This window comes from Tinamus guttatus, unplaced genomic scaffold (assembly GCF_059628265.1).
Source record: "Tinamus guttatus ecotype Peru unplaced genomic scaffold, ASM5962826v1 Tinamus_guttatus_pri_ptg000311l, whole genome shotgun sequence".
Classification (NCBI taxonomy): Eukaryota; Metazoa; Chordata; class Aves; order Tinamiformes; family Tinamidae; genus Tinamus; species Tinamus guttatus.
In genome coordinates this window covers 3223139-3244227 of record NW_028288845.1, presented here as the reverse complement: position 1 = coordinate 3244227, position 21089 = coordinate 3223139, and the positions used below count along the sequence as shown (strand labels likewise).

The window sequence follows — 21089 nt, the reverse complement described above, 5'->3', positions numbered from 1 at the left end:
CTACAACTGTAGGACTTCTGGAAGCATAATACTAAACCCTAGCTCAGATAGGCATAATTACATAGTACAGAAAATATATTACCTTTACAAGAAAGTGTTTTATAAGAATTCCTTCAAAAAAGTGAACATTCATTTAAGCCTCCACCCTCTATCAACCTCCCCAAATCTACTACAGTCAAAGACCATTATGGCTGCCTGCGCCTTCTGGACATAAGACTGTTTTAGAAGAATACCACCTTCACAGTAAAGCCATGTCAGTCCTTTAGCTCTCATAAATATAATTATCTTGTAGTCAAAAATACAGGAATATCACATTTTTCAATTACAATTGATCAACTTGAACTATATATAAGCATATAAAGCTATATAGGACCCTCTAGCACAGAAAATCCACAAAGCCCTTACTGCTCATTGTCAGCAATTTTAAATCATGTGTTTTCACAACAGTCCTGATTTAAAAAAGAAAAACAAAAAGAAAAAAAAAAGGTAATAATTAGTGTTAAAGGAAGAAAAACAAGTTTAAAAATCTGACATGTAAAATCAGGTTATAGCAAGACACAACGTACGTTTGACAGGAAAGAGTGTACAGTATTTCAGAGAGGAATTGTTTAGCTTTGCAAACAACAGCACTCATGCAGTCCACCTCATTTCTGTTAAAACATAGGTTTTAATTTAACTCAAGTAATTAGTACTCATCATCCACATAAAAAAAAATCCGAAAAGATACAGAACATATTGAAAGTTCACAGGTTAGTTTTAAAATTCTGTTCCCAATCCTAACCTGCACATTAGAACATACTTCAGAGGCACCAGGCAAGAAAAAACCGAGCAGGAATTGATTGTCTTATATGTTAACCATGAATACTCTGGAAATGATTTAAACTTTTCCATGAATACAAAGAGTGTTGATGATTTAGTTTTCTATATGCTAGCATACAGGCAACATAATGTACAAAACTTGGCACTAGAACTGCCTCTTTCAGAGCAATACAGTCTTCAAGTGCTCTGTAACCTACAGTCAAAAGTAATTTCCAACTTTTTTGGAAATCATCTTTTATACTATTCTACCCAACTTTTCTATTAAAAATAAATGTAGTTTGGATTTTTGTTTAAAAAGCTTCTTCTCCCACAACTTGAAAAACAAGTATCAAAAAGGAACAAACAGCAAAAATAGAAGAAATAATCATATTGTGCTAGTTACGAAGCTTTGACACCTGACAGCCACAGCTTGAAGAACATCAAAAAATTCCTATATACAAATTTTACATATACAATAAGATTAAGAGGTTTTAAAAAAACTATTACCGGTTTTGCATTTTTTCCACAACTTCTGCATCTAGGTGCAGCTCATGCAAATGCAGTTTCAAGTTCAATATTGTGCAATACTAGGAGACTTTTCTGTTTGGTCTGGCAACTGAATTAGGATAATACTTCCAACTACAGGCATCAAAAAATGGACACCTTTCATTTGAAAAGTTAGGCCTTAATTTCTTGGGTAAAACATAGCATATTTAGAAGTTCTAAAGCCAAGCAGGTCTCTCATCTCATTTCGGAACTTTGATAAGTCTTGACGCAGTTCGTTCAGGTTTTCCACAGTCGCCTGATCTGTACTTTGCATCTTCTGTCTCATGGAAGTCAAATAACGATGGACTAAGCAACACATCACCTTTTGATAATTCTCATCTCTCTTTTGCTTCAGATTTCTCCATTCCTTTAAACAATATTAAACATTTGTTATGCAAAAGTTTTTGAGCCCTAATATGGTTCCGTTATAGAGCAAACAAACAATTTCAACAAGCATATATATATCCTGACTTGTGCAGGTGTACAAAGCATATAAATTGTCAGCCAAATTTACATAAAATGATAATCTACTGTTCCAGCAAAAAAGTTTTCATCTAGCAGGCTTGGTTAATAACTGTATGAACAATTAAGACTTCTGTAATCTTTAATGCTCATTTATAAGTGTACATTCTATGAGGTCTTTGAATACAGTTTTTTAAAAATCTATTTTTATCCGCAAGGAGATGCAAAATTAGTATGCGTAATTGCAGGGTACAATGAAAGTGTTTATTCAAGAAAAATAATCCCTCCTTCCCAAGATGAGAGGTTCCAGTATTCCTTGTTGGTTACTTATTTCAACAACTCTGTAATAAGCTTAAAACCAATTACCTTCCCAAAGCATACACTAACCTCATCATTTTTTGAGATTAGCACATACTTCCTTGAGGGCTCAATACTTTCTTCATAAGTCAAAGCATGTTTCCAGACTACTGCTAGGGCAGGAGTGTTACTGAAATTGCCTCAAACTGGAGGTTAATACAATCTTATTTAAACATAAATAGGTAAAATTTATTTTCATTTATATTTCGGATGCAACACATCATCCAACAGTTCCTATTTTACTTTAGTAGTGCTCACCATGTGACAGGCACCTTCATGCAGCAACTTACTGATTCACTTCCTAGTTTCAGTGTCTCCAACTTTCCAGATCATTTCTTACCTTTAGGCTGTTCTGACGTTTTACTTTGCCACTTGATGTATGAGAGCAGATCCATTTACTGAGGCTGTTGAAAAGATAGCAAATAGTCTTGGGAGAGGGGATGACATTGAAAGGTGGAGGTAGAGTGCATTTGTCATCAAAGTAACTAAGCCAAAGCTTAGCACGAGCAAACTTCCACTCCTTGTCTTCGTGGTTCTAAAGTATCAGAAACATTAACAGAGATCAGAAGCAAAGTAATAAAGAACATAAAAAATATTTAAAGGCTATTTCAGAAAGTTGCATTTTTTCCTCATAACTTAAAAACTGATTAACTTTGATTATATATAATTTTAACATTTTAATACATAAAATTATTAAATAATCATAGTACACATAAATATTCAATTCATTATGTTATCTAGCTTAAATTTAAAATTCAGCTACTCAGGTAGTAGGCTGAATAGGTGAAGCCAGCTATTTGGGTAGATATTAAATACCTGAAGTTACGAAGTACCACACACCCTGTCAAAAATAGCATCTTGACTTCAACAGCTGCTGTAGCAAGAAAGTCTTCAGTTCCCAAAAGGCCAAAGCCTTGCACATTTTCAACATGCAAAATTTCTCCAGCTTATTTTTATTTCAGTGCAATAAGTGCAACATTTTCACATCAAGGATGAGAATTGTGAACAGAGAGTTAGAACTCTCTGATAAATGCTTATTAGACATTAGTTCACAGAATTAATCTACCCATTGTAATAGGTAAATTGAACAACATGCAAGTTACTGCTAGAACTTATTCATAATTAGTCGGAAACTACTTACTGCAATCAGTTGAAAACTTTTATGAAGCATTGCCACCAGGAGTTTAGTTAATACTATCACAACCACCACGTTGTAGGTACCCACAATTACAGCACCCACAAAAGACTGCAATTCTTCACCATAGCTAAAGCGTGTGACAAAGATTGCTACATGTGCCAGGGAGAATATATACCAGAACAGAGCAAAACATGTGCCAATAAACCTATAAAACAAGAAGAAAATCTCGTTAGATAAAATAAACATCAGATGTGAACTCAACGTGAATCAAATTTCAGTGAAACAGAATAAAATAAAATTGGAATGTAAGGTCCAGAATAATATGGATACTTCAAAGATACCAAACTCACGAATGGAACGTGTCGTTGCTCTGCTGTTCACAGAAAATTCCTGCACAGTCCTTTTCTTCATTTACAGTAAATCCTTTATCATAAAGTTGTGTCAACCCAATTGTGAATGAGAACAAAACAAGAAGAAACATGCCCAGAAATTTTCCAAAATCTTGCAGCATCTGGCCCATCGAGATCTGTGAAATAGATTTATTCCCAGTCTGAGTAAAAACATATAATTTTTTTTTTGTTCAGCCTCTTAACATGCTCCTCCCCAAACCTATTTATTTTTGTTTGTAAGTATTTGTTTAATGTGTAAGATACTAGGGCAACCACAATATTGGGAGGTGTCTTTTAATGTAAAATGATTTATTTTTAATAAATCATAACTGATATGTGCACATTTTTCTCATCGTAGTTTATTACAGAAGGTAATTAGGGGCTTCCAAATCAATAAATAAAAACAATATATGATATGCATTTGAACACAAACACCATCACAGAAAGGTGACAGCGCACTTTATACGGACATGGAAATAAAGCATTTGGTATCATAATTACAATAATTATGTAAATCTGTTCTCATATGAATCACACCATGCACCAAACAGCAGGCTGCAACAGAATCACTGCTCAGCTCTGCAAGGACGATTTCCTGGGAGATGAAGCGCCAGCTCCTGCTCCCCCTGGGCCACCCAGCCCTGCTGCGGGGCCGGTTCCCTCTGACTCCTTGGCTGCGCAGGGAAAGGGCTCCCAGGAGCATCAGCCACCGCAGGCAGAGCTGCACCGTAACTGCTGCTTGGCCAGAGCACACGTCTGCCCCCATCAGAGTATTTCCTAACTTCTGGCCTTCTAGAAAACTAAATGTTTCCTGGTCCCAGACAAGAGACACAGAAGTAGTTAAAACAATACGCACCAGAAGTGCAAATCTCCCACAGTTAATTTGTTTGGAATACTCTGCAATAACACAGCCCAAATACCAGCTGTGTTCTTCAGATAGTCATAGTATTGCTTTCTATTTTGAATTTCAAAGCGCTTGAAAGTGGATGAGTCAGTCAAACCAAACCTAGGGCAATACCATTCTACCTTCTGCTAAAAAATCCTTTTCAAAAATGATAGTCCACTTAAAAAACTGTATTAAAATAAGTTTTATTAGTCAGTAAAATAAATGAACTCTTAAAAATAGCAGCCAGTAGCCAGAGAAGGCAGTAGCTGCCTGGCTCCACCCTCCTGGGTTGCCATGCCATATTTGATTACCACCATTTGAACTTTGTGACCTACTTTCAGAAAATACTGTAAGAGTTGTTGCACAGGCTGTACTGGCCAACAGTAATAACATAAGCTTCAGTGTGCCACTGAATGGGGTGACTGTTGACTGTTTTTATTTACTTGGAAAATTTCATAACACAACCTCCTAATAAAAAAAAAAAACTGTGAAAGATCTAGTACATAAATAAATAGCACATTAAACAGTGAACCTCTTTAGAATATGTGAGAGACTTTAATGTTCAATTTGTAGGACAAGCCTAATGCAACATCAAGATTTCAATATTTTTTTCTAAGTATGCAAGTAGATTACAGCTTTTCTCTAGTTGTCACTACATAACTATAGGAAAGGAGCAAGAATTAAAGAGAGGAAAAAATACAGGCATTTTCCAGTTAAATTTGCTACAGAAAACCTATGAACATTCTATTTAAAGTGCCTTTTAGCATGATCTAAGAAGATAGCAACTAAATATTTCCCTTTATTTTATAACAGAAATACTATGCCAAATCTAACAAAAATATTATAAATAATAATTATTTGTAAAGCAAAATTAAGTACTCTAATTCAATAAAATGACTTGAACCTTCAATGTGGAAGTTTTCAGCTATTCCCTGAAGCAAGACCTGGTGATCTGAGCGAAAATTATTTACTCCAAAACCTCTGTTAGTGTAACTTCAGCTGCAGAGGTAGAGTTAAAAATACACTGCTCTCAACAAAAAATATCTATTCTACCTTTGTGATTGGTAACCACAAAGTTCCTTGCAGGATCCTTTCAAACTGTTCATTTTTGAGAGAGGTTCTTAAAACCAGTTCTGTTCAGTGGAAGACACAGTATTGATTTGACCTATTAGGCAAGCTGCACCAACATAGTCACTGACTGACTACTCCATTCAGCCCACATATCTTCTCATTCATCACACACCTGTAATCATAACAATGATGTTGCCAATCAACTATATTAACTAGACACCATTGCTACCCGGTAAGGGAAAAAAACAAAAACCAAAACACAAACAGAAAAATACCACACACCTGCAGACACATCTGTAGTATAAATATTAAGCTACAAACACACAACCTCAGATGAAAACAAAGGAAGTAGATGCATAATTAGGGGCAAAAATAAAACAGAAAACTCACTTTAAAAAATGGGAGCTGACACGTCTTCAATTCTTTATCTTACCTTTCTCCTCCTAAATCAGTGTATTCTACAGCATTAAGAAAACATCTATGCAGTATTACTTCTAATTTCTACTTCTGATTTCTATCGTTGTCTGTAAGGATTATCAATCAAATTTTGGATTGCAAATTAAAGATCAAGTTAAATATTTTCCTCAAGCAGTAACAATATTCACCTGGAGTGGTCCCAGAATAGAGCTTGTTGTATACATGAAGAAGAGTCGTAGATAACTAAGAACATTAGCGAAAGCGAAGAGACCTTCTGCCACTAGGGTAGGGTGAAATGCATCCCAGTCCTTCCTTTCAGCATAATCATGGAACTGGAATTTAAAAAGTACAAAGTGAAATCACTTACATTATAAATACATAAATGCACTTATGGATCCCTTCCCATTCCTTCCTCCAGAACAGGTAGGAGCATAAAAGAACTTTAACACATATGATTTATAGATAAAGAAAGCACTAGTATTTCTTGCTGCTACAGAGACTCTTCGTTTATTTTTAAGAGCCTCAATATTTTTAAAGTGGAAACAATATGCTAAATGGACATTTTTATTTGGCTTTCTACAGAACCACAATGGATAAAAAATTTTGTTATGTAAAACTGAAAAAAAAGTCATCTTTGTTAAATAGGACAAAAATCCTTCACCTTCAAAAGGATAAAGACTTAAATCAGCAGCAAAAGGCTCTTATCACAGCAAAGGGATTACCACTACAGGCATGCAGATTCCAAAGCATAAGGCTGGGAAAGCAGCCCAGCCCAGCAGTCATACTCTCCTTTTTCCAAGAAATGGAGCTTTCCATTCCAAATATTACCAGCCTCTCCATCACTAATATAAGGACAGAAGAAGCGAGTCAAATACCATGTTTGGAAGACGTGAACTAGTTTCTTTCCCTCCCTGCTGCCAGACAGTTATCAATTTACAGTTTGCAATACAAAATGATGCTGCTACTGCACAGGCCTGGATTTTACCCAAATATCCATCTTTAGATCTGGCAGCTTGCCATATGTCGCACCATTAACAACACAAGCAAAAGAAAGGAAAGGATAATTTTCAAAACATTATCTTCAAATACATATGTTTTTTCACAGAGAAAATACAATACTCCTCTGTGGTCTTGGAATTAAGTCTTCTTACTACACAAAACACTGTTGGAGCACATGAAAAGCTTTCAAAAGCTTAAATAAATTTTTGTAACAAACAAATGTTAGGCAATCTAAATACCGAGGTTATCTCTGTATTGTTTTGATCACACAGAGGGCTAGCTGACATGCCAAATCATACAAGCTGCTTTGGGAGCTTTCCCCAAATGCAAACCAAGCCATTTGGAAGATAAGGAAAAGGGCAGTAACTCTGTTTGAGGGCCCTGACTACATGGAGCTGCCCTGGTCCTGCTGCATCTTGGACTTGGAAAACAAAGCTGACCAGGGCAGATCCATGTTGTTAGACCCCGAGGAATTACTGTCTTCTTCCTTATCTTCCAGATAGCTTGAAGCTGGAAAAAGCTCCCAAAGCAGCTCAAAATCCTGTTCGCCCAGCCAGCTTCTCCTTCAGGTCCTAAGTGCAGCAGGACCATGGAACTAGACAGCTACATGGCACACAGGACACGAGCTGAATGCCCAAATTGTATCCACCCTGTAAACTACTACTAACACAGTGCACATCCCTACAACTTACTGTACCTAAAGTGTCTTTACATATTTTGCAGAAATCTACCTAATTTACTGTTACAGGGGGGAAAAAAAAAAAAAAAAAAAGCTAGTTCATCAAATGCATATATTTGCTATCAAAGCAAAACAGCGAACAGCGGTACCAAATCAAATTATAATCCTTCTAGCACTGTCTCTTCCTCAATTATAACCTCCATTTTCTGTGAAAAGGAAACAACTTCTGTATTTCCCCAGTCAGTCCCAGAGTAGCAGATTAATCAAAAAAGGGTGTTCACCTTGTTATGGGCAACAACTTTGAGAGCAAATGTTGCCAAATACAAGGAATTCATGACAAAACTAAGCTGATTACGAGACTCTTCTAAGAAGTCTTCCAAACCATCATACCAGAGCCTCTTAACATCTGACCACACCATTCCTGCAGGTGGGGGAAAAAGGAAGAGAAAAGCATTAGTAATAATGTAAAAGATGCTTAACCTCTTTAAACATTCTTTCCAGCAAGGAACCAATAAAGATGGCATGAGGAAAAATGAATGGGAAAATAGCATGGGAAGGGAAAGGTAAAAGCAAAGAGGGAAAACAGCTTAGTAATTATGGTTGGAAAGATCCAAATGTTCAGTAGAAATGTTTCTTACAGTAATGACATCAAGTAACAAGTAACTTATACGAAAAGATACCACGGCTTAAGACTCAAAAAAAAAAAAAAAATTAACCTAGAGCAATGAGCATTTAAAGATTAAGGATTTTCATTTTCATTGATTTTTACTATTGTTAAGAATGCCTGACAGAGAAATGCAGAATTTTACTAACTGAATATCTGTTACAGACTCACGTTTTTATATAACTTGAAAGGACCTTTAAATGAAATACAATGACACCTTTGATTTCTGTGAATAATCAGTTATTTAATATTTTTGAGTACCTTAAATGAATTCTACTATATTTAGAAATGGAAGAAAAGCAGCATTTATGTAACTGTTAGAGAATTTGCCACGTCCCGAAAGCTAGACTGAGTCTAGTAGTTTTTAACTACAACTTTGGTCTAGTAAGAAGAAAAATAAAGTGAAAAAAGAAGTATTTATGCATGACTGCTGAATCAGTCTTGCTGCAATGTTGTGAGGGTTAAAAAGAGAGAGTGTGCAGAGTTAGAAAGGAATGTAGATCTCTCTTTTTCCAGGTTACACACAAAATCTCTTAAAACCTGAATCTAGGTACCCCTCTCATGAGATCAGCATGCATTTTAGCTGAATTTGTCAAAACAAACAGTAAAAGGAGCTGGATAAGTAGTAGATGCTGCAATGCTACGTTATTTAGAAAAAATGAGTTTGCTGCCTATTTTGCTAGGGCATTTTTATCATCCAGGTTCAAAAAGTTTAAAATATTACATGAAGGAATTAAAGTGCTTTCTAGCCTTTCACTAAAATTTTCAAGACCACTTCATGTCAGACTTTTGTCTACACTAGATTTGAAAGAATGATTGCAATCTTGGTTTCAAAAAGCAAGTTAAAAGATGTCTAAGATTAGATAGTAAATCTGAAGACAAAGGAAGAGCGTTTAATACCTCCAGATATACACTACTAAAGACTTCACTTTTAAGACCTGCATGTGTTTCTTTTCAGCATCCACACAAAGTACTAAACAGCTAACTACTAAACAGTGAACAACTATATCATTATTAAACTCACATATTTATTTGCACTATACTAAGGAAAAGTTCTCATATATTCCTCTATCAAATTCTTATCTAAATAAAACCAACACAGGCTAAAAGACCTTATGAATTTTCATTTCATACAAAAGTTCACAAGGAAAAATTATACCTGTGCTCCCTCTACTGCATCAACTAGAATTAACATGTATACTTTTAGGTATTCTGGTAATAGTAACAATAACATAGAAATGGAAAAATTATGAAAAAGAAGGGGCGGAAAGAGGGGAAAGACTTGTTCCTGGCAATATTTTAAAACAAGAATGAGGGAACTTCTTGTCCTATTTATTAGAACTGAAATTAAAACAAATTAAAACTGAAATTAAAATCAAGCAGTGTGGGCGTTGATTTATGACTATAAACAGCCTGTTTACTCCAGTAACTCGTAATTCAGAAAGAACAAAGAAAAAAACTTGTGTAAAACGCATGAATATTTCTAATACACTTTTATCCTTAAATGAAGACCATAACTAATTACGAATGAGTAATTTGATGACTAATACTTAAATTCTAGAATAATTCTTTATGTCGACATATAAATAATCGAATGGCTGAGACCATTATCTTTTTTATATAGAAATGTGAGAACCTGGAAGATGTTTAAAAAAAATGCTAGATTGCTGGTAGATGTCTTCTCGTGTTTGTTGTTGTTTTCATAAAAAAAATGACTTAAAACAATTAAAAATGCTACATCATAAATAATCTAAAAATCTAAGGTGGTATGTAAATTAATTTTATTCCTAAATTTAGCACGAAGGAAAATCAATTAACTGTAGGCTTATATTTGTTACAAAACTGTTAATTTGAGGAACACATATTTGCTTTCCACTTGTGCTTTCTAAGTCAGTACTTTCAAATGCCCCTAAATCTAGGAAAACATATAGTTTTTACAGTAATCATTACACAACTGAATCTCATTGGCATCAATCCAAATGCTATCAGTCTCTCTGAAGTTAAATTTGGTTCCTCCTGTCAGATCCTGTAACCTTCTGCCTCTCTCAAGCTTTGCTTTCATTGATAACTAGAAACTGTTGTAACATATCACATTCCTTCACCGAAAATGTGTTTTGTTTCCGTAACACTTCCCTCCACAGTACGAACCTTGGTTGAGCAACGATTAACATGCTGAATTCATGAAGCTGGAATACAAATCATTATTGTTACATCAATGCCAGAAATTTTAATCTACTTTATCCAAATCATACCTACCAATTAGCCATATTATCAGAAGATAGTCTATTCTTTCAAGTGCTGGCCCCATTGTATTCTTCTTATTCTCATTGTAGACCAGGGAGTACAAATTAAGCAGTAACAGAAATGTGAAATATGAAGCCCCATGAATAATAAACTTCATAAAAGGAGTGTGAATTATTCGACCCACTCGAGATTTAGGGGCTAACAAGTAACACAGCGACAGGACTGGCCAGAAAACGCCAACTGCCAAAACAGTCAAAATCTTCTTGCAGGTGTGCTTGCGCCGGTAGCCTGCCATCTGTCCAAACCACACGGTGTTAAGAAACTGCTGGCAGTTAGACTGAGCAACAAACTGGGAGAAGGGAAAAAAAAAATAAAGAGAGAGAAAGAAACAACAAAGAAATCAACTACAGGTTTCTTAATAATGATTACTAATACTATCTTTGGGATTCATTTTCATACTACATAAAGCCACTGAAAATGTGGAAATGAGAACACCATTAAAGTTGAACTAATGCTCTCTCATCCACTGTTTTAATTTCCTTCTAAAGCCAGCAGCTAAACAGGGAGTACATATACTAGAGCTCCAAAAGTTGTCAGGTTACGGTATTTAAATAATGTTACACCCCAAGACACCTCCATTACCTGTGTCCTGACGAATAAGATATCATTACTGTAAGATACTATCCACATTGTAAACACAATGCCATAGTAACACCAAAATGACCATGCAATTTTATACGTACTACTTAAAATCATTATGGCTCTGTAAAGCAGGGGTAACTTTAAAAAAAAGCAAGCTATGTTGAACTAGCCCCACAACAGGAGAGAGCTGGTCTGAAAAATATGGAGACTATGTAGCTTCAAACTATAGTTGCTGATTTGCATATAATTAAAAAGAATATATTAACCCTACAGCAAAGTTTATAATTTAATTTCAAAACTGACAAAAACAACTCTGATATTATCAAACTTTAGAAAGCATCATGAGAAACAGCCACAAAACTTGGCAGCAGTGAAATACATTCCTCAAAGACTATTTTCTTCACATTAAACAAAGACAAATTCTACTCTCATCTAACTACTATTGCTTAAAAACAAAACAAAACAAAACAGTATGCTCATTTAATGCATACCAGAACTGTGTAAGGCTAATCTAAGGTACTTGGTAACAGAGGCTTGTGTCTTTTAAACACATTTTAAGCATTTTAATAGTTAAGTTTAAGATGAGGAAAAGTTTCCAGAATTTCCTGAATTTCTAAATAAAGAAAGAGTAAACAACAAAAGGTGAAGAAAATTATGCCATACCTTCTTTTACTATAGTCTAAACTCTCATTTTATTAATTACTGAAGATTTAAATCTGAAAAAACAGCTTTACATAAGACATCTTGGGTTTTTCTTGCAATTTTGCATATTATCATTATCAATTACGTAAAAAAAAAAAAAAAAGAGAGAGAGAGAGAAAGAAAAAACCTTTCTTCCTGGGCCTTGTATTAGAATCCCACAAACACCTATATACTCACAGCATACAGAGGCTCTATTATTCCAGAGCAGAGGTCCTATTTAGTTATACAGTATAAGTCTAACAAGTACTGAACACCACAGACAGGGTTGAACCAAAGCTGAAGAGCTCATGAGAAATGAGAAGATAAACCCTGTGTGCTACCTAATGATCCCTATTTCCCTATTAAGGGAAAATACACAATTGTGAATACACAATAACTACTACTAGAGCTGGTGGCAAGGAGTAGTAGTCTGTGTATCACCATGTTCTTCTAAAGAAACATAGGAAAAATATATGGAAATAGTACTGCAAGATACTGAATGTTTCACCTGCAAATATTCTCTGTATTACCTTCTCCCCTATCACTCTTTAAGTTTATTTCCATTTCTATGTCTCGAGGCAGAATCAGAAAATGAATGAATCACAAGCGAAATATGATATGGGAAGTCTATGAAACTACAGCAGACAAACCTCCTTTTGATTATACTTGATTGCAAGTTTTAAGCGACTTAAATTCATCCTCTCTTCCAGTAGTCCTCGCTTGTCTACATGCTCATCACTAGATGTGTGATTTAGAATAACTTCCAGCTCCCGTGAATTCCGTGCCTGTGCAAGCAAGTCTTTAGCAAAGGTTTTGCACTGCTGGGCTAGTTCCTCATAATCATTTCTGAGGAACAAAACAAAAAAAAGCAGATAAAACACACTGATAAAATAGTTTTGACTAATTCATTAACTATTTATGTTCAAAACAGATTGTTATGGTAAGTCAAAAGGAAAAAAAAATCAAATATTTCAAGTATTCTTAAGACAACACTGTGTAATTTTCTCTACGTAACAATTACATTACTTTAGATCACTTTACAACTCCACTAGATAGATAAAAAGCTAAGAAACAGTTAATTCTTAGCTTTTATTTCTTTCTCGGGGACCACATGAAGAGTTGAAACTTAGTGTTATTTTCAGGAAATGAGAAAACACAGCAGTCACAAAATAAGTAATTTCTTAGTTTTCTACTTATAGGATAAGAAGTTTTGGATTTTCCTTTGATTCATGCCACTTGAAATTTGAAGTCTATTCACTAAATAATATTTATCGATATGATAAATGTAAGAAAAGAAATCACGATATGCTTGTCTCACCTAACGATCTATTTCAATGACAAGGTATATCTCAAATTATGCCAGTTATATACTTAAGATAAATGATCAGCTACTCTTCACTATCTTTATTTACAGAAGATTTTTTTTGTTCTCAGAAAAATAGAGTTTGTTGCTATTAAGTTTCAGAAATGGCAAATACATGCAGTTCAGCTTTCCTATGTTATTAAGAGCAAAATTAAGAAATATAGTGTTACTTAAGTGTTACATGCTTCCATCTTGATGTTACCTTAAGAAAAAACATTGCAAACATGCTTCTAATGAGATACTCATATGATTAAAAGCTGTATAATCCTGAAATAAAACCACAGTTTTACTCTTGCTTATTTTTCCAGAGTAGAGCCAAAATTTGAAAACTAATCACTTTGGACTATCTGCACCAAAAATATTTAATTCAGTCTTGCAAAATACTGATTTTTTAAGTATTACTTTAAAACCCCTCGTTATGAAAAACTGACAATACACCTTTTCTAATGCACGCGCATTTCCACTTATGTCATTTCATGCAAGTATTACGGTAGCTTTGTGATTTACTCAAATCCTACCTGAATTCAACCTCAACAAGACTTAACTCCTTCAAGTCTGCACTAAGTTCAAAAGCTCGCAGGATTGGATCCTCCTCTGTCAACATTATCAAAGCAGGACTGGCCAGACACCGATAAATGTCCAGACGAAACCTGTGACCAAAGAAAAAACAAGCATATGAAGTGATTTCTTTTGATTAGTAGTTTCAATTCAAAACAATGGAGTTTGAAAGAACAATGATGTTTCTTAAAATTAGAAACTAAAAGTATTAAATGTCCTTATAAGTACATAACATACATATGTGCATATGACAATGGCAGAAATTGTTTTTAATCCAATTCCATCGTCCTTCATATACTTAGAATTCCCATTATTTGAGTATAAGAGCGTGCCAAACTGGTGCCTTTTCTTCTTTTCCCTACTGCTCTTTCAGCTGTTACCAGCACATCAGCAGAAGGTCACCAGTTAAGGAAACTGCTAAAATCTTGACAGTTTAAAGCATTACACAGTAGTACTTATGGCACAGTGTATATAAATAAAAACCAAAGTCTTAATCCTAAAACTTCCTCACTTCAAAACAAACTCAATCTGTGCCAGCAGCTCTCTCTAGCCATTTTTATGCAAAGAGCTGTTACTCTCATGCTCTGCTCAGCCCTGCTACTGGACGCAGATCAGAATAAGCAAAAATTTGGGGGTTCCCCATCCTTTACAGTAATTAAGCGGTCCAAGCTCTCGATCATTATTGAGGTGAGTTAGTCAAACTCCTGTCCCCACTCCAGAGGCAGACAAACTTCCTAAAACGGGTTTTGAATCCTATTCAGTACAGTTTGAAGTCTATGATTTACTAAAACATAATTCAAGGTATCAGGATCTGGCCTAGAATAGCTTAATATCAGTATCAGCGATCCTTTTATTCCTTTTCTTTTTTAGATTCATCATTTGGATACATGCTGGAATAATTCCAAATGAAATACTGCAATTGCAGCCCATTTATCTCTAAGTTCTGATTTTTCTGAAAACCAAAAATTCATATATATTAAATTGTATTCAGTCTTCAAATATATTGCTTCCAACATACAGATTTATTTTCAAAGCAGTAAATCCTTCATTTGTATCTCTACTGTAAAGACTTATGTTTTCCAAAATATTGAAAAAATACTGGTTTCGGTTTACACTGATCATCCCCCACTACATAAATCTAAACACTCTTGGGAATACATGACATAGAATTATGAACATTCTCACCCCAGCTCAAAAAAGGCAGCATTAATCATCATAAGAAAAAATTTGCTTAGTTCATATGCTCTCGAAGTAGGGGGAAAAAGAGCTTAAAATGAATTGAATGAACGTGTGAATGTGTGAATGGTCTTAAATGAATTAAATAACAAGAAATAAAAAAGCCACTATCTCTCACCAGCATGTCCAAGCACAACTCATTCCTAAGAACAAATACATCCCTTGCAACAGAGGCTACAACATATTAAAAGGATCCACTGATAAACATCACATGAGCAATACTGGAAAATTAAGGTAAGATTTATTTCATTAATGTCATTATTTAGCAAGTCTTACCTGGAATGCCGTAGACTATCTTTTTTGTTCTTTGCAGTACAGAGTGTGCATTCACAGCCTACAGCATGAGGTTTGGGTAATGATATATCCTGTTTTAACAGCATAGTGAGAATTTCATAGTTGTTACGATGAGCAGCTAAAATGACTGGTGCAACATCCATGGTTGTTGAGTACTCTGGATTCTGAATGCGTTCCATTAGTTTCTGCAATAAAATGTAGAAAGTAACTAAATTTATTTCATACAGTTTTGTAACAATGTTTACAAGTACATTTATCTTGACTGTTCAAAATAAAGACACTCAAGATATAGCCACTTTTTTTTTTTTTTTGTCTTCCAGACTAATTAGGTATCTGCTAACCTTCAGCATTTATATTTATAAGGCTACTGAATACAGGCAGTAAAATAAAGTGTTCTGTCCTCTAAGCTAAAAGAAGCCATAAAAATATTATCTGATGCCAAGCTCCTTAGAGATGTGGAACTTAATGTTGATGTTTTAAATAGCATATTTACCCTGAAAACAACATAATCAACCATTCCCTGACCAAAACCCAAGAATCAAGAACACTCAACTACAATGGTTGGTCTTGAGGATCTTTTCGGTCGGTGATTAAGTAGAATGTCCACAGCTCCCACCACTTCCGAATCAATAGCCACCAAAAGTGCATCTGATGACTAAGGGAAGAAAATGGGTTATATGTGAAAAGAGCAATTTTTAAAACGGCATAAAGAGTTAATTTGAAGCCAAATTGCAAACTTGTCCCCCTTCTCTCTCTCTCTTTTTTTTTAAGGTTCTATGAAAAGCCTTTTAAAACAAGGCTATGTACTATTACTGCGTGTACAGGTGGTCATTCCAAGAGCTAGCCTGGCATTTATTGACTTCTTTTTTTTTATTGCACGAACAAGAGAATAAGAAAATGTAGAAAATATTTTTAAGCAAAGAAGATGCAGGACCTTCAAAAAATCAAGTTATAGGGGACAGGTTACCTGGCAGGCTGGGAAATGTTTGGCTGGGAAACCCAAATTTATACTTAAATAAGAGAGAGAGACACATACACACAATTTTAATTATTGGAACTGAAAATGAGATCTAAGGAGGAGTTCAGGTACCCAAAAGCATCCTCTTCATTTTTTTTCCTCATCCGATACTATACAACCCCATAAAAGATACTACTTTCCCTGACAGCCTTCACTGCCTTGTGCCTTTAACTACAACTCTCCCAGAAGTAGCAGAGATGTTGCATTTTGCCATGCAAGCATTGGTCAAAGAAGCTGCCTCTGCCATAGGGCTCAGAATCAGTTCAACACAAAGCTGGGCCATTACCTGAACCGTCCTGAACTAAAGCAAAATTGACAAATGTTTTAGAAGCAAGTTGCAAGGCAAAAAGTGAAAGTTAAAACAAGGGACACACAGACTCACACTGAGGTAAGTAAGCCTAAGTCAAAGCTCCACCACACTTAAGCATATCTAAACACAGTGTAGGCAGAAATTAATGAATTCAGGTAACCAAAAGGAAACTTAGAAACCCATATATGATTTTTATACACACACACACACACACACATAAATCTATATAACTGATAAATAGCTTATGCCAAATAAGCCACATATGCTACATACACACAGAGCTACGTACATTCTGAGAAACCTTATCTAATGGCAAAGATACTGTTGTTTTGAGCACGGATTTGGACCAGGTGACCTCCTAAGCTCCCCTCCAACCTGTTATACACAACTATTCCAGATGAATTCTGCACTACAGAAACATCCTTTTGCCTTAATTTAAAGTCATCCAAGATGATATGTATTTTTCTAACTCAACTTCCATTCTAAAAGCTCCTAAACTCCAGACCCAAAGAGACCTCTGTGTTCTAAACACTTTAGTACTAGGAAATTTAACTAGATGCTACTTCTTTTGCTTGAAGATAATGCATACAATTTTTTGCAGGAACAACAGGAATAACATTTAAAATAAGATTCAGAGTTCTGTTAACATTGTTGAAAATGTCAACATACATTTGTCATGCTAATAAATCGCAGTAGAAAGGCAGGCTAGTGAGAAGAAGACACCTTCTTGATTACTAGGTGAATATAAGAAATTCTGTCCCTTTAGGGCCAAACGTTTTTTTTTTTTTTTTCCCTCTAGATTCTGAGAGTTTAAAAGAAAGCATAAATAACAAGGAGCATATACAGATTAATGACTACACTGAAAAATTACAATAATATATGATCTCTGTTACATACCTGGCAGCCATAATCCAAGAGAAGTTGCAGTATGTCCAAGTTTTCATTCTCAATGGTTATGGTAACTGCATTTCTTCCAAGCACATCCACACAGTTTATGTTCATTTCACCTGAACTGTTTTCCTCGAGAAGTTTCTTAACCATGTAATAGTCACCTAAAGAAAGCCATGTATTACCACATACCAGTGTTCTTCATTAGAAAGCAATACAAGCAAATTACTGTTGCACAAAGCAGCTCCTACCAAAGAAGGTAATACTGCACAGTATTTGACAACAAACATGTAACACACGGGGCAGCTCAGCAGTCAGGGTTGAGAGGCATTCTCACACCAGCTGTGAAGCTAGAGGTATTTTGCAAGGTGCCTTTCAGGAAAGGGCTAAGACAAGCACTTTAACCGGCCCCTTTAGGTACGGAGTGTTAAACCCGGCTCTCCCGTGCCGCTTCGCGCCGGTGCCCCCAGTGCAGCGCAGCAGGGCCCGCTGCAGCCAGGCGCTCGCCCGCGGCACCTGCCCGGGTCCCCGAGCCCGCAGCCCCGCGCTGTTCAGCGGCTGCTCCTGCTCTGCGGCCCTGCGTGTTCCTGCCCACACGGGAACGTTTGAGAGCACGGAGGAGCAGGCAGAGCGCTGGCTGCAGAGCAGCTGGAAGGCGCTAACCCGGCCCTGAACGGCCTCACGCGCGGAGTCAACTTGGAACGGGCCAGGCCCCCGAGCCGCGCTCCCCGCAGGAGCTCCCGGGCCCCAGCCCCGGCCTCTCCCCCAGCCCTGGCCGAGCGAGCGGCACCTGGGTGGGAGGCGCGGGCGGGCGAGGCCTCCGCCCCGCTGCGCCCGAGGCCGGTCCGGGGATCCGGGGCGCGGCGGCCCGGCCCGTTCCGGCGGCGGTACCTTTGTCGCAAGCCAGCAGGAAGAGCTTCTCGTCCAGAGTGGTCTCCTCCTTCACCTGCCGCACGTCCTTCAGCGCCAGCAGCTTGTTGGGCGAGGCCGAGGCGGACGGGTCCGCGCTCTGGTACAGCGCGGCCATGGCGCCGGCTCCGCCAGCCCATGAGAGCGCGGGCGCGCGGGCAGCGGGGGCCGCGCGCGGCGCCGATCCGCGCCGCGGGGCGCCGGGCAGGGCGGGAGGCAGCGAGCGGGGCGACCCCCGCGCCGCACTGCGCACGCTCCGCTGGCGGCGCCCCTCGGCGGGGAGGAGCCGCGGGCCTGCGCGGCGGGAGGGCGGCCTCGCGCGCGGGGCTGCTCCTCGGCGCGAGCCGGAGCGCCCAGGGCCGCGGGCCGGGCGGCCCCAGCCCTTTCCCTCCTCCTGCGCCCGGCCCGCGCGGGGGTAACGGCCCCACCGCGCGCGCTGCCCCAGGCCCTGTTGTTTTGAAATGAGCGCCCACCCGTTTCTGGTTCTCTAGCTGCGCAAGGCTCCTCTCTGCAGGAATGTTACAGGTCTGAAAGCATTACAGGCGGAGGAAGAGGAAAGCTGCTGCACACGCTGGTCACCAGGATCACAACATTGCTGAAAGAGTTACTGTCTTTCGTTATCTCCCTGCCTGTCAAAGCTTCAAGCCATCAGTGCTATTTAGTTTATTAAAATTTTATGTGCCGTTTTATCCTTTAACTTCTTAGAACCTACATTTCGTTGCATATCATACAAGCTCCTAGGGATCAGCCAGTGTCCACAGGTGTTCAAGCTTAACAGGATATACAGGTGCTTACCCTCACCTTCTCTTCACTACGTCAGTTTGAAGCATGTAGAGATAAAGAGCAGCCCCTTCACAGACCTCTGCCACTAGCTACAGCTGACCTATAAAAATTTACATAAGGCCAGCCTCTGACCCTCTTTTGAATTCCCTTTAGGAAAATCTCATATAGTTAAAGGAAACATCCACTCTTGGTACAGTGAACATTATTCTAGGAAAACAGTTCATTTCAAAGAGTGGTGAGTATCATTTTTTTCTGCAACATCTACATCTTGTTTACATCTTTTCAAACTCCTTGGAAGAAGCATGAGTAGTTGCCTTTAAAAGTAATTTCCCTTTAATAAAAGTTCTGGGTAACTTCACATATGAAACAATGAGCCACATAATTTTAGTGGGTTGTTCCTGGAGATAACAAAGCACTAGAGCAACAGTTAACACAACAGCAAATATGAAGTTTTACAAAGGAAATTGCTGAGTGCCTGCTGAGTGCAGCTTTAGAGCTGCACATCTCAAGAGAGCATTTATTTGTGCAGCATGAAGATTATATAATGCTCAATTCCATCTGTCTTGAGTGAAGACTTAGAGTGTCTGCCTCCAGAAACAGGACAAAGACCCTCAATTCTGTGCAACAGAGTGTTTGAACTAGGCATACAAACCAGGTAATTATCAAATATCAGTAATTTGTTATTGTTGAGATGATATATACCAGGAACAAGAGACAAAAGTTCATAACTCCAAAAATGTAATTCTCCAACTTCCCATATCCCCTTACATAATAGAAACTAAATAGATGCATCTTTGCATCAACATGTTGTGCAAGATACTCCAGCTATAAAGCTCTGTCTTCACTCTTCAGGACTCTTGGGTTTTGCCAAACTTGCAACCCTTTTCAAGAGTTGAGACACAAAGCAGCAGCTTTACACATTGCTTTTTAAAAAGTATTTTTCAATTCTTTTTAATTGTGTCTCATTTTCTTGTTTGGCTAATTATAACAATGTTCTTAAACATTAAGCCACCAAAGCTTTGTGCAGAAAACACAAGTATTTACTTTAAAATTATTATGAAAATTATGGACACCTAGACAATACATTCTCTCTTTCTAGCAATGTAGACTCTTTCTAGCAAGACCTCAGCATACACAGAGTACATTTTAAGAAAACCAAAAGAACAACTCACAAGAAAAAACAATACATGCAAGTCTCCAAAACTGGACTAGCCAGCTCTTTATTTTTTTTATAGAATATTTTATGAAAAAAATGAGATATTTAGTCCACCTGTAGATCTAATAATGCCATGATTACATTTCTGCTATTTCCTGTTTTTCTTTAAGACACAAACCACAACAGCTATAAAGTTTGCTCTCCCCCAAAAAGTGTCATCTGCTTTATCATTATATTAGCTTATCATTACAGTTTACAGAGACTGTCCAGCCTTCACTTGCTTTCATTAAAGTCAGTGCAAGACTCATTGACTGACAGGAGTTGAGCTCTCAGAGAATAAGGCAAGGATGCTAACTTTCATGCAATTTGGTGGGGTAATGGGGTATCAATGGAATGCACCTTTACTCAGGTATGACTACATGTAGATAACAGCCACAAAAAACAGATGTTTCACAACAGATCCGGAAAAAATATGCACATGTAAAATGATGCAGATTCTTGCATGCTATGGAAAGTAATATGAATGAAGCTTAACTGACATGGTTGATTTTTTCTGAAAGCAATACAACTGTGTCATCTGAATTTGTTAATTAACATGTTC

General features: G+C 37.2%; 1 protein-coding gene across 1 annotated transcript; it reads right to left on the bottom strand.

The window, feature by feature from the left end:
• Positions 1–936: 936 nt before the first annotated feature.
• On the bottom strand, positions 937–18725 carry TRPC1 (transient receptor potential cation channel subfamily C member 1). Its single transcript, XM_088528522.1, has 13 exons — positions 18532–18725; positions 17650–17804; positions 15978–16079; positions 15407–15609; positions 13855–13986; positions 12624–12819; positions 10663–10999; positions 8024–8163; positions 6253–6396; positions 3652–3827; positions 3305–3506; positions 2504–2698; positions 937–1711 (listed from the first exon to the last, which is right to left on the bottom strand). Exons 1-13 carry the CDS (start codon positions 18665–18667, stop codon positions 1484–1486), a joined length of 2346 nt encoding a protein of 781 aa, XP_088384648.1. The 5' UTR covers positions 18668–18725; the 3' UTR covers positions 937–1483.
• Between the last annotated feature and the right edge of the window lie 2364 nt (positions 18726–21089).